The sequence below is a fragment of the Onychostruthus taczanowskii genome, unplaced genomic scaffold (genome assembly GCF_017590055.1).
Source record: "Onychostruthus taczanowskii isolate IOZ18803 unplaced genomic scaffold, ASM1759005v1 scaffold8, whole genome shotgun sequence".
Lineage (NCBI taxonomy): Eukaryota > Metazoa > Chordata > Aves > Passeriformes > Passeridae > Onychostruthus > Onychostruthus taczanowskii.
This window is the reverse complement of record NW_024505892.1, coordinates 7,742,778-7,757,146: the sequence shown is the minus strand read 5'-3', so window position 1 is coordinate 7,757,146 and position 14,369 is coordinate 7,742,778. Positions and strand designations below refer to the sequence as shown.

Sequence of the window (14,369 nt, the reverse complement as noted above, 5' to 3'; positions counted from 1 at the left end):
CAGATAGCATTTATTATCAGATCTATGGAAAATGTACATTTGTGCTGATTAAATTCTCAGAAGTCACTAAGGGTGAGGCTGAGCAAAATATTTGAGGTTGGTAGTGTTCCTTTGAAATAAATCTCCAAGTTGGCCTCGTGTACCACACTTCAATTCATCCCAAAGAGCAATCTCACAGCACACACTGGACCCCCTACAGAGGCAAATAAATGAAGAGCTCTCCTTCAGAGGCCCATAACATATTCCAATCATCAAAGGATGTTCAGTCCAACCAGCCCAAGTGTGGGCTAGTCAAGTAAAGTCTCTAAAATGCAACCAGGATGGAAGTGAGCCCTTGGCAACAAGCACAGATCTACTCCTGTTGGGCTGCACTGAATACATAAGTGTCATCAATACAAAAGAGATCAGAAGGAAAACTGAATTGTCCAATGGGCTGGAATGAAATGGAATACAATTATAAAAGTTTAAAAGCCATGTAATTTAGAGGCCAAAACCAGATACAGTATTGCCTACAAAGCAGGAACCTATTCTGAGAACAAAAAGATCCCAGTGCTAAACAAGTTGTATGGCGAATCACAGGATAGCTCTGACTAATTAAGTGATTAATTTCTTTTAAAATATCAAAAACAAACCCCCAGAAATATCAATATATTTACACGGGATATGAGGTTATTCCTGGAACAACTTTTTTTAATACTGGAGCCGTTGGCTGTTGCAATGAAATTACAGTGATGATAAGAATTGCCAACTGATAAGGGAAATATATTTACTGGCAACTCATAATTAATCTGTGGTAGTTTTAGAAATTACACCAGTGAACTGAAAGGCTTAGTGGGATTCAGAAATGGATTAGATGTTTCTGCGAATGCTATCCTGAATAATTACACTAGCTGGAATACAAATTGATAAGGGGAAACAATGGCTGTATGTTTCTTCCTATGGACAATTCACAGTGGTTGCATTATCTTTCACAGTGCTAAGGCATTATCTACCTGAATTAGAACCAACACCACAGATTAGACATACAGATTTTTATTTAATACCGTGAGATGCTTTATTTCAATTTCAATGAACTTTTTTTTTTTTTTTCATTTGTCTTGGAGAGGAATGTTGAAGATCATGTAGCTCCAAACCCTCTGCCATGGGCACAGACACCTTCAAGTCATCAGCTTGCTCAGAGCCCCATTCAACCAGGCCTTGCAGACTGCCAGGAATAAGGTATCCACAACTTCTCCTGGCAATCCATGCCAGTGCCTCACCACCCTCACAGTGAACATTTTTTCCTAATATTTAATTTAAGCCTACTCACTTTCAATTTGAACACGTGTCCTGTCCTTGTACTGTCACTGTGTGCTGTTTTAAATAGTCTTGCCCCATCTTTCTGGTACACTCCCTTTGGCTACTGGAAAGCTGCAATGAGATCACCCTGAAGCCTTCTCTTTTCCAGGCTAAACAATTCCAATTCTCTTAGCCTTTCCTCATAGGAAAAGTGCTCCAGCCCTCTGATCAACTTGGTGATCTCCTCTGGACTCCCTCCAACAGTTCCATATCCTTCCTGTGCTGGGATCCCAGAGCTGGATGCAGCCTTGCAGGTGGAGCCTCACCAGAGCAGAGCAGAGGGGCAGAATCCCCTCCCTTGACCTGCTGGCTATTCTAAAATAAAAGTATTCTAACTATCTCATTTCCATTCCTAATGAGGCTTAGGGTTATCATTCTGCCAACTGTTACTTAGAAAAGTAATTGGGCTTTACTGAATTTGGAAAATACTTGAGGTTTATTTCAGATACTGAATCCTGAAATACAAATCAATATGGCCATACATAGAATAGAGATGGAGGAATTAGTAAGTGTCACTTGAAAGTTAAACAGAATAGCTGTGATAACTGCAATCAATTTGCTCCTGAGTTTAATTTGAAAAGATTTAGACAAAGGGCATGAACTTGTAGCTAAATCATACTAACAGAAGCACACCTACATTGTAATAGGCTATTTATTCCATTTGCACTCTCATATACACATGCACAGTCTTGCTAGAAGATTTATACTTACTCATCACAATACCATATTTTGTAAGAAAATTAACCAAAAAAAAAAAAAAAAGTGTTGGGAAGATGAAGGCAGAATTTCCTGGAAAAGATTAGAAAAAAAGCTCATATAAAGAAATAATTTAAGAGTATAAGACTAAAGCAATCCAAGAACTCCATAAGCAGAATGAAACTATTTTCAGAGAGAAGCTGCTACAGCAGGTTAGTCCTATTTCCCAAACTTCTCTCAGCAGAAACTATAGGACCAGCAATGCTGCATTTTAAGAATGAACAAAATCAACTTAGGATATGAGAAAAGCAATATGATATAGTTGCAAAAAAAACTCCATTTAGGTAATGTAAGAGGCAGGACAATTGTAAATGTATACCTCCAAAACTGGCAACCTCAACAATTCTGCTCAGTTGTAACATGAAATTCCACTTCCTTCCAAAACCATACTGAGGGTTCCAGATCACCCTTCAATACCTCACACAGCTCCAGCCTTAGGACAGCCATCAGGATGAGTAACACTGTGCCAAAGCCCTTCTGCTGCTGAGAAAACTCATGCCTTTCCATCCATTAAGCCGTGCAGAAATGAGCAGCTGAAAGCATTTGTCAATCCCTCCTGCTGAACTCGGCACTGCTCTGCAAGAAGGGTTTGGTTCGTTGCCTCCCAGGGAGAGTAAATTGGAATCATGAGGGAGTACTTAAACTATCAACCTGTCAAGAACCCAAGCCCTGTTTCAAGGATTTTATCCAGCAACCACTTCATGTAAAATACAAAAGCAATTCTGGAAGAGATTGTAACCCAGCATTGTAACCCTATCATTGTAGAGTGCTGCTCTTAATTGCATGATGAAACTTGCCCAAAAAATGTGCTTTGCTCAGGAGGGGCAGACGTCACGGTCAGTCTGATCCATAGGCTGTGAAGCCTACCTAAGAAGTAAAAAGTACAATTTTTAATATTCTTAGGCAGAGAAAGGAGAAAACCCATTGTTTGTATGATCTAAATGACTTTTTGAAGTTACTACATATGAAGGATGTAAAACCATAACAAATAACATCCTCTGAATAGATGTAAGGTTTAGCTTCTCATTCTAGGAAAAGGTTTGCGGTGTAGCTTCACAATTGTTTCCCCTAATGACAAAACCGTCCTGACTTTGGCTTCTTTTTCACCCTGCAGTGTATCCATGAAACTCATTGTGGGACTGCACATCAATAATGGAAATTAAATTTAATAAAGGCTTGTGAACTCTATCAGAAACTGAATAGGATATTTATAGCCTAATGATACAATTTAAGACATGCTTTTGTCTTTACCAGTTCCTTACTTGCCAACAGCACATGGCTCCCATTTTGGCCACTGTAAGGTTCTTGTAATGCAAAGGGTCCAGACATCTTTGCCCTACTGCAGTGTCTGATGTCTGACTATGTCCAGGCCTCTTGAACATCTACAAGTTTTTCCAACCTGAGCTTGAGTTGCAACTACCTAAAGACTATGAAACTATGCAATGTCCTACATGAACTCTGAAGGAAGGTGAGTCTTCCCCTCTACACAGCATTGGTGAGGCCACATCTGGAGTGTTGGGTCTGATCTCCTCAGAACAAGAAAGACATGGACATACTGGAGCCGATTGTGTGAAGGGCCACAAAGATGATGAAGGGACCTAGGAGGAATGGCTGAACCAGCTGGGAGTGTTCAGCCTAGAGAGGTCTCAGGACGATCTTGTATAAACACCTAAAGGAGGTACAAAAAAGAAGGAGCCAGGCTCTGGCAAGAGTCAGGACAAGGGAGAATGGGCACGAAGTGAAACACAGGAGGGTGCCTATGACCATTAGATAATCTCTTTTACTATGAAGGTGACCAAGCACTGGCACAGGTCACAAAGGGAGGTTGTGAGGCCACTCTCCTTGGGGTTATGCAAAAAACATCTTGACACAGTAGTGGGCAACCAGCTCATGGTGAGACAGCCCTCCTTGAGCAGGAAGGGGGGTGGATGAGATGACCTCCACAGATCCCTTTCAACCCCAACAGTCCTGTGATTATCTGAATGAAATACTTCATTTTATGTTAATACGGGAACATTTTTGTAGTTGGTCTGTCAGGCACGAAGTTTCTTTATATGGTGTTATTTTGATAGCTTTACCTTGGTAAATCTTTCCCAACAGAGTACATTTTTCAGTACCTACTATCTGTGTTAAAATTAAAAGCTCATCCCCTGCAATACTTACAAAGGAACTACCATTCCCATATATGATAGCATGTGAAAAGTCTTTTAAGCTGTGATTTAACGTAGCTTTTAAGAAAATAAAAAGCTTACATCACTCAAATCTTTAATAGTGTTTTCCATTTTTAAAATAATACTTACTGCCAAACTAAAAAGAGCATGATGTTCTTTTTACACAAAGTTTCTTGTAGCAAAACCACGACAATTTCAATTTCATCAGTAAAAAAGCATTCAGCCTTTCCATGTGTAGACATGTCACTGAAATCAATTACTCATGAAGAAACATCTTGTGGCAGGCTAATAATTTAGGCACAATGTTGTGTACAGTGTTATGATACCCAATTATACTTTGATATATAAGATTAGAGATCATAGAGGAAAACAGGTAATACAACAGACGTGTAGAGAGACATTTTATTGCAAAAAATAGCAAATGTCTTAAGAACACAAACCAGTGAGTTATTAAAAGCTTCATAGCAAAATATTTAGCCAACTCTGTTACAATATATAGGCTTGAGGTTCTAACAGTTAACACTATGCCTCAACTCACTGAGCAAGTACCGCTCCTGATACATAAACATTGCGCAGTTGAAATACGGAGCTGAATATTAAAAAAAAAAAAAAAAAAAAAAAAAAAAAAGAGAGAGAAGGTATTTTATCCTTGATCTTTCATAATCTAAGTAATAGAGAAATTACAACATTTTAACAAGCTTGATTCTTTTTGGGAAAAGCCATTAAAAATAATTCCTGAGTATTTAGGGTAAGTGACTATATCAAATCCAACCAATTAAGACCAACACCCTGTTGGCTGAGCCTTGCAGCTCTGAAGGGACATTCTCTAGCATGGCTGTAATGGCAGGATCATGGCCTAAACAGCAATGAAATACATGAAAACCTTCTGATATGCACATCCCAATTTAATTCTCCTTTTCTTTAGCAATAGCCTATAACTCTCAACTGTGAAGCTTGCTTTGCTGAGAAAAACATTGTTTTAAATGTCAATTCCTTTTGCAAAATCTTGTAATGCAAACTGACACAGCTAAGCCTTCGGTAAACCATCACACCAATAATTATGTGAAATATATAAATCAAAATTTAGGCAAGGGACTTTCATACTATGTTAGTATACATATTGAATTGTATGCTTTGTATCAGTATTTTGAACACAGAGATTTAGTTATTTAGCATCTTGTTATTCTAATGATAAGCAATATATTCATTCTCCATTATTGCCTTCAGACGCAAGTTACAATATCATCTTATTATACACCATGTTTCTAAAATCCTGTTGGCATTCATCATCTTGCTAAGATTTTAATTGAATATTTCTATTTTGATTTTAAAACTGCTGCCAATCAAAGTGGTTTAGAGACTTAATCCCAGAAAAAATTTCAGATTTCTTACTTTATGGATGCTTTTCCAAAATTACAGGATTAAATTACAATGGATGGAGAAAGATTATTGTACAAAGCATAGTTAATAATTCACAACACTGGTAATCAGCTTGATCAATTACAGTGAATTCACAAAAATGGTTTTATTATATCCACTCTTTTCTATCCACCCACCCCAGTATGTAAACAAGTTTCTCACTATGACAATGGCACGACTGCAGTTACTGAGATATACTGCATGTGAAAGACAACACCTGGGAATAAACCTCTGGATTTCACAATTTCAGTACGTGCTCCTGTTCACTTCCCATTCTAGACCACCAGACCACTGCTTTCAGTCTCTTGCAGTCTTCAAATCAAAAAAACTTACAGGCAAATTGAGCTTTTTTTCCTAATGCAGTCTCCTGGAGTCAAATTGGTGAAAAGTAACATGCGTATATAGAATGAAAGAGATAGTGACTTGGGAATAATTGGAATCAGTCGTAACAAAACTGTCCAAGCAATGACAATGTACAGTATTGCAGCCAAATGTTACTAAGACAAGAAACCCTTGGTTTTACAATGATGAAGATCTCTGTTTACACAAGCCAATTTTAATGGGCTATTAAGCATTTGGTTAAGAACAGGCTTGTACAGTCTCACTAAAAAGGAAACACTTGTCAAAATGCTTTTTTAAAAAATACCATATGATATCTTCTAAATTGCAATTTAAATATTAAAATCTTGTTTCAGAAGTTCCTCGCTTCAAGTTGTTACTCAAAAACTCATCATGTTCAAAACTCAAATTATTATGAGATCTTGATATCATAAGAAGCTTTTCCTTATTAGTAAAGTCTTTCTTGACTGCTGCTTGTGGCACAAGTAACCTATCCATCGGGTCCTCCTTGTTTTCTAATTTCATATAGCCTTTACTGTTGCTCCGATCCAGTCTGGGCCAGCTGGGGTGTTTCCTTTGTTCAGCTTGGACAGTGAGCGTAGACGGACCTCTGTCCAAGTCCAGGGACTTAGAATGTGAAGACAGAAGATGCAAAGATGTGTTGGAACCAAACTGTTTCCTGGCAGCACCAGGAGATAAAAGCTTTCCCGTGCTTGGTCCAAGAGTCATAGAAGATTTGAAGGGATCAGATGGTGTGTCCACAAAAGAATTGTGTCGCGGCAGCATGGAAGCGACCGGTCTGTAGGATTCATTGGTATCAGTTAGTGGAATGGCCAGAGAATCCATTGACAGATTCCTACACTGACTTCTGGTGATCTCCGAGTCCTCAGTTATGTTGTCTATACTGGGTTCATCGATAACACAGTTATTCAGTTTAATGACTGGCAGTGTGAAAGCACTAATGGAAGAAGATACAATGGATTTTGTTTCACACTTTATAGAGTTAGTGTTTCTGTCATCTGAAGCCTTGCTGGAGTGAGGGTAAAGTCCGAAGACTGAACCAGACTGAACCAGGCTCTGCTCAGCCAGCAGAGGTGGCAGGAGGCTACTAGTGGTCCTGTCTTCATTTAGAGTAATCTCATCTTCTTCAGCAGAACTATCCATTCTAAGACTACCCTTGAAGCCAGAGAAAGGCGCAACTGTGTTCGCAGCCAGCCGTGATGCACATGAGCTCCCGCTGTGCCGGAGCTCTGCTTCCCCCAACAAGCCAGTGAAGGCACCACTCAGCTGCTTTTGTTCCCTGATCCTCAGGGTGTGGATATCTATTACAGTGGAGTATATGTCTCTCATGTGTATTATTTTTGTTTCCTTGTCACGGTTTTCATGCAGAATGGCATTTGCACAAATAAAAATGAAGATTCCAATGCCCATAGTGAAAGGGCCCAGCATTTTCATCTTATCTGAGTGCATGTGCTGTTCAAAAAAGCGAAGTAAAATGCTTCCTTGGCTTCTTGGGGTCCGGGTTTCATTTACAGATGGATTATCTTCAGAGCCTAACAGTTGTTCCTTTTGGGGCCAGTATCCAAGGATGGCCATTGCAATTCCAAAGAATGCGATAAGAACTCCCAAAACAAGAAAGAATCCCGATGGAGAATAGAGACGGATTTTGCCCCTGACAATTACGACATCTGTCCTGGGCCGCCGTCTAACTGGTTTCTTCTCCTCAGGAGCTGGTACTCCAGCAAGATTTACATGTTGCTGAGACCTGGCAGAGTCTTGCCTTTTTAAGGCAGCCAGTCCTGTTATGACTCCTCCGGTTGCTATCATAGTTCTGTACTGTGCCCTGGAGAAAAAAAGAAGCAGATATGTTGAGGCAAGCAAAGGCTGTATCTACAAAAATAAATAGTTTTTTGTTAATATGAAAATATTTTTTGATAATTAAAACACTCCTGACTATAAAAAAGCTACTACTATAGCTCCAGTTGTGACATAGTCACAATTTCGAGATTCACATGGTATCATAAAAAAAAAATTATTTTCCGGAAGTCTTTTTTCACTGTAAATATAGATAATAAAGCTTCCATCAGTGATACAAACAGTAAAGCTAGTGCTCTTGGTGGTGATATATCAGGAATAAAATATCCAGAAGTCTTACCAGGTAATTTATCTCTGGACTGGTCTGCAGCAAAGTCAATAACGTGTTATTACCTTGTTGATAATTCTAGCACTTTAGCTACTAGTTCTTTTTAAAACTTCTGAGACGCAATGACTGTGACTACAGTTCATTCTACGTTTCCCCTTCAAGAGATCTTTCCTGATAGAGTTCAGCATATATTCATACATATTTATTACAGCCTTTAAATAAGCTTTTATCAAGTCTATTCCGATCTTCTGAGTCTCAGCTAAAGAATCATTTTTGCCTTTCTTAATAATGCTGATCCTCACATATCTAGATTTTTTTCCCCCTTTGTTTGTTCCTCTTGGACTACAGGTCAAAAACCTCTGTTAAGTTTTATGAGACATGAAATTTTCATAAATTTCAAATTAATAATTTCTTAGTTTTATGGGGAAATTTTATCTTATTCTAGACTTACTTTGGTACCTGGTTGCCTGTTACATGAGAAATATTAACCAGCAAGGGTTTAAAAGAGGAAGTCCTATTTGATCGTTTTTTATGAGCAAAAGTAACAAATGAATCAACACAGTTCAAGATAATTCTATTTTATAAGGCATTTTTGCCTCAAAAATTATTTCTGTGCTTAATTAACTAGTATTTGAATTAATGAAAGATGACATTATAGAGTAAAATTAAGATATCATACATTAGGAATGCAAAAATTATGTCCTCTTTGGTAGTGTTATTATGCTCAAAGACAAAGAAAGGCTGACAGCCTGTTGCAGAGGAAAAGGCTCTGTGTCAAAGCTGGGGGCGGTTTAAGAAGCAAAACCAAAGTGGGACTGAGTGAACAAAGAGAGGTGCTGAAAGGCAGAGGTAAAGCAAATCGGTGACTGCTTGCAATTTACAGGCAGTGATTTTCATCAGGTCTCTCAAACTTGTAATTTTCTTTTAAATTTTAGCAGCGCATCTCTGGGAAAAAAAAAAATAGATCTCTTGTGTTAGGAGAAGCAGACAGACTCTGTTATGATACGACACTATCACGGAGTTGCAGCACTGCAAGCAGGTGTCACATAAGCACATCTACAAACAGCAACTGGCCCAACCCACCAAAAATGAACTGGATTAGGAAATTAATAAGGCATTTGAAATAGGTGGCTAAGTGGAAGGAAACTGAAAACAGCAATTCAGACGACAGACAGAAAAACTAACAACCTGAACTCCCTCCTTTGCACCCTCACTATTAAAGGACAGAGGGCTCCCTCTCTTTCTGGGAAACCTTTCCTTTACGAAGGAAAGACGTGAAAAGGTCTAGGCTGGTAAGTACACTGCATTTTCTGAACTTTTGTAAAAGAAAACATAACATTATTTCAAAAATTTCAGAAATTTCACTTGCATTCTCAGGTTTCATGTTCATAATCTCTCTGGGAATTTTCAGACTTTGTAATTAATTTCCTTTTTGATACTACCTGGACAATTTCCATACTTCAGTGCAAATTAATGTCTTGAATGCTTCATAAATTTATTTTTTTTTTAAGATAAAAATTTTTAAATACCCCAAAGAAAGTTATTTGACATTGACAGTCTTTCAAACTTTCTTGTGTGCTTACACATTTATGGATTTCAGCCAAAACAAAAGTTCATTATTCTGTAAGACAATGTTTTGAATGTCTGGACAGAAATAAACAGGACTTAGCATTACAAAAGATGTTGTATTTTGCCATGACTCAATTAAAGATAATCAGTTTTCTCTATTACATAAATTAAGATAATTAAAACACATTTTTACTGGCATGTAAAGTCATTTAGCTATAATCTAGTTTGTTCTATTAATCTTTTACAATTGCCAGACCTTTGTGGTGAACAAGGAGTTTCCATATTCATGTGGTATTTTACAGGCACACACGATCCCACTCTGCTCCTTCTCAGGGCTGCCAAGGAAGTGCACAGGTACAGCAGCTCAGTGCTAAATTCACACTGTGCCTGTTGGCAGGATTTGTTATTTTATGTGCTGTTCTGTGCTTATCACAGCTACCTGAATTGCACCAAAGAGTGAACAGAAAAAGCTTACATCTACTTGCTAAATATTTTAAACACACCTCTAGCAAGATCTCCCCTCTAACTCCAAAAAGCAGAGCAAATAAAAACATGCTTAAGAATTCCATCTGGGGGTATCTTGCTGTAGAAAGTTCTTATTTGCAATTTTTGCAGAAATTGGGAAACCATATCTCAAATTCATTATTACCTATTACTTGAAGGACAGAAATTGAGATTTCTGAAAGTGAGAAAGAAAGCAAGATCTCTCAAGACACACAGCTAGGTTCCAAACCATTCTATGATTCTGTGATTTCAGGGGAACATATTTCTCTCTGCCTTTTAACTGCATCAGAAATTGGGCTCAGGGGAGAAAAAAGTCTGGCTGCCAAAAGACACAAGGTTATTTTGTGCATAGGAAGAATCTCTTTCCTATTTCTTGAGTTAATATCAATACTATTGTACTTTCTTTCACAGAAAAAATCACAATCAGGTTTGTAGATAATAATTTGTAGTAAGCCAATTTTGATCTTTTCTGCATCTAATAAAATCAATAGTGTTAAAATATTGGAATGAGATGGCTTCACTTCATGCTGGCAGCTTTACCAAACCAATTACAATGAAGTGCATATTAATATGAAAACCACATTTTAGAAAATACTGTATTTATAATAGATGTTGTAGATACATATGATTTATACTGCAAAACTGTTTAGTTTTGTCACACACCAGGCATAATATGAGTGCTGCTCATTAAATGCTGCTTAAAATAGAAATAGATTTGTGGAGTTCCACCTTTCCATCCTTGAGGGAGGCCCACCAAGAGTCAGAGGACTCCCATGCCTCCCACTGTCAGGCAACAGGAGGACACCTGGTGGATGAAGGGGAGTGGAAATGGGTCCCTATTCAGGCAGGTAATAAAAATTCCTCCAGACCCCCATCACCTACCCAGGTGCCACTTCAGAACAGGTATGAGGCTCTGAATCTAGAGAGTCAGCCAGTTGATGTAGAAGAAAATGATCTGCCCAGTGAGCCTCTCAATTATGCTTCATCTGTCAGAAGGATCAGCATCTCTGACATCAAAAAGAAAAGAAGGGTAGTCGTAGTTCTCTCCTTTCTGAGGGAACACAGGGCCCCAGATGTCAATTGGATCCATTGCACAGAGAGGTCTGCTGCCTCCCTGGGGCTGGGGTACAGGATGTCACTGAGAGACCCCCTGGGCTGAGTCAGCCCTCTGATTATTGCCCACCGCTGGTACTCCAGGCTGGCCGTGGTGAGATTGAAAAGGGAGTGTCAGGGCAATTGAAAGGGACTTCAGGGCACTGCATCAAGTGGTTGACAGGGCAGGAGCACAGGTAGTGTTCTGCTCAGTCCCTTTGGTAGCTGCAGAGCACAGAACAACTGGAAGGAATTGATTTCACAGGATGTTCTAGCAGCTCCAGCTAACTTCTCGTTCCACTGCTGTTTATTTCTCTCTTTGACCTAAGAGGCCACCACCTTGATACCCATCTTTCCTGCTTGATGACCACAACTGTACTGTTGCCAAGTAACTTTTTTTTCAGAGATGGCCTAACTATTAAAAATCTATTTAATCTCTCAGTAACTACTACCAATTCTCAACTTGCAGTAGGCTTTAAAGCTTGAGGCTTCTACTTTAAATACCTAAAAATCAATGCCTTATCTAATTTGTTCAACTATTTTGGTATTATATAAGTTCTTACTCCTACCTACAACTTAGACTTTTGAATATGTGCAAAATAATTTGAATTATACAGAGATCTTTCACTTAATTTTAAATTCTTCCCAGCAAAGACAGGAAGCTAACTTTTTTTTCCTCATTTATTCTTTGCAAAATGACTGAGAATTATGTGAAATGATCAGAACTATAGATGTTATTTCCCTGTAGTTTAACTTGATGTAAAGCTTTCTGAAAAGTTCAATTCTTGTGTATCAGCAAAAAAATTAAACATTACTTCAGTAAGAAGTAGTGTGTGTGATTTCTATTACTGTAGCATTTCCTATCTCACTATTTCTGCTTATTAGGAAATTTATTTCCCAACAGTATTTGATTTGTTATCATTTAAGTTACTAAATTTTGAATTTTAACAAGAACACAAATTTTAATATAAGGGAAAGTTTCTTTCACATTTGATAAACCTAGAGTCCCAGAAATGGAGGTGACAGACTGTTTCTCATAAAATGTTTCTCATAATCAAGAATGCAAATGACAAAATCATAAGAAGAAGACATAAATGAGTAAACAAATTAATATTAAGCTGTATTTAACACATCTATACTTTTTCTTGATGAACAATGCATACATATCAATATGCTAACTCTGCATAGAAGTTGTCATCTGGTACAACCTGTTCTATTCCAAGGGTAAAAATATCCAACTTTATAGGCCCAAAGGGATTAATCATTCTGGTAGAGACAATACAGCAACAGCCAAACAGAGAGCACAAGAAGAAGAGAAAACCATCTCAAATTACAATTTTATTTAGCAGCAATTTTTTTAATTAGCAGAGTTTAACAAGCAGTCCCCTCCAACAGCCCAGCAGATCAACAGGACCACCTTACAGTGATTCTCCCTTCTCCTATCCATTCATCAAAACATGGCCTGCCTGAAAAGATTTAAAAACAAAGCAAAAAATGTCTTTTCCATTCAAGACTATGGTGTATTTTAAGTGCACTTTAATTGATGATAGGTGAGAAGAAAGCATGTGGAGTGTGGCACTAAAAATCTTCAGCTGGTATTTCAAAGTCATGCTAGCAAAAGCCAAGGATGTGACATTTAAAACATTAAAGCTTTGAAATCTTCAGGTGAATCCAACCCATTTGGGTTCAAATTCCCTTTAATGGTGTCTCTTCTAGGCTCTGAAGGGATAAGCTTAGGGACTAATCATGCCCTTTTAACCTCCTAGTTGCCAATCAGCTTGTGGAAGCAGGCCAAATTGTGCAAGCAGTTTCACAGCATAAAAAAGGAGAGGAAAGCTGCCCACAGGTCAGGCAAGGCAAGAGCACCAGGATGTCCAAGTGGCAGCAGTAAGCAGAAAGTCCACTGCAGACATTAAAAGAGAAGGTTCCCTAGATGTTGGTAGACCATGCAGCTGTATCCAACAGTCTGTATTTGCTTTACAATGGTACCAACCATGTTAAACAGCCAAATCTTTGCAATCATAACTGAAAAATAAAAGATTGCTATTAAGGACACATCTGTTGGGAAATCTGAAGTCTGACAGTGATCCAGTTATTTTAAAAATCTAGATCTGGCAGTGGTTTTCAAATCTGCACTGTATTGGCTGAAGCAAGACCACAGGGGCCCAGCAGTTACCTCTGCAGAATCCGTGAAAGACAACTAGGCATGGCACATCAGAACTCTTTCATTGTCCTACTACACAAATTTGGGAACTCAAACAAACTAAGAAGGGAAAATTAACTTTAAAAAGACAAGTCCAAACTTTAATGAGAGTTACAAGATCTCATTTTTACAAGTATTTTTGTAACTACACTGTGTCACTTTGAAGCACACACAAAGAGTACCTTTGCATTGTACAAAGGGTCACAGTTCCTTTCTATCAAAGTGACTTGGATACAAAGTTCAGTTGTGGCAGGTATTTGAAGGAGACACACTGAATCCACAGTGGATATATCAAATACCTATTTGCACTCAAATTCATTCCATTTCATTAGTAAACCTGAACCATGGTACTCTTAATCATGATCATTATGGAAGTCCACTGTCTTGTACTAAAGCACAGCAAGGAAAGTACAAGTATGCCTGTAAGTAACCTAACTTCCTAACCTAATTTTCCTGAAGCTCTTGCACTAAGTGTCTGCACAAAACCTCAGTGGAAAAATTATAAAATTACACCAAATCACAGCAATTACAATAAGAAAGCCTTGATCCTCCATTGTTATTTGGGGGGGGGGGAGGGTGGGGGGTGGGGAATGAAACTCATACCAAAGCATCAAACTAGTCTAACAAAGTTATGCCTAATTAATATTAAGTAATTCTCTCAACTGGACAGGGACCAGACCTTTCTTACAGAAATACAACTGATCAATACCCAAGTGATCACAGGGATTCTGTTACAGCTGGCAGTAATACAACCCTCTATTTTCTTCAGAAATCTTTTTCTCTGCTTCAGGAGGAGAAAGTTCCTTCCTTTATCCAGTTTGCACCTCTTGTGTGT

At 38.2% G+C, this 14,369-nt stretch overlaps 1 protein-coding gene across 1 annotated transcript in view; it reads right to left on the bottom strand.

Annotated features, from left to right (window-relative positions):
- Nucleotides 1-4,700: 4,700 nt before the first annotated feature.
- TMEM200A (transmembrane protein 200A) overlaps nucleotides 4,701-14,369 on the bottom strand; it is a 52,286-nt gene continuing 42,617 nt past the window's right edge. Inside the window, exon 2 of the mRNA XM_041424000.1 lies at nucleotides 4,701-7,866. Coding sequence (XP_041279934.1) covers nucleotides 6,363-7,850 — 1,488 coding nt within the window. The 5' untranslated portion in view covers nucleotides 7,851-7,866 and the 3' untranslated portion in view covers nucleotides 4,701-6,362. The remainder of the gene's footprint in view (nucleotides 7,867-14,369) is intronic.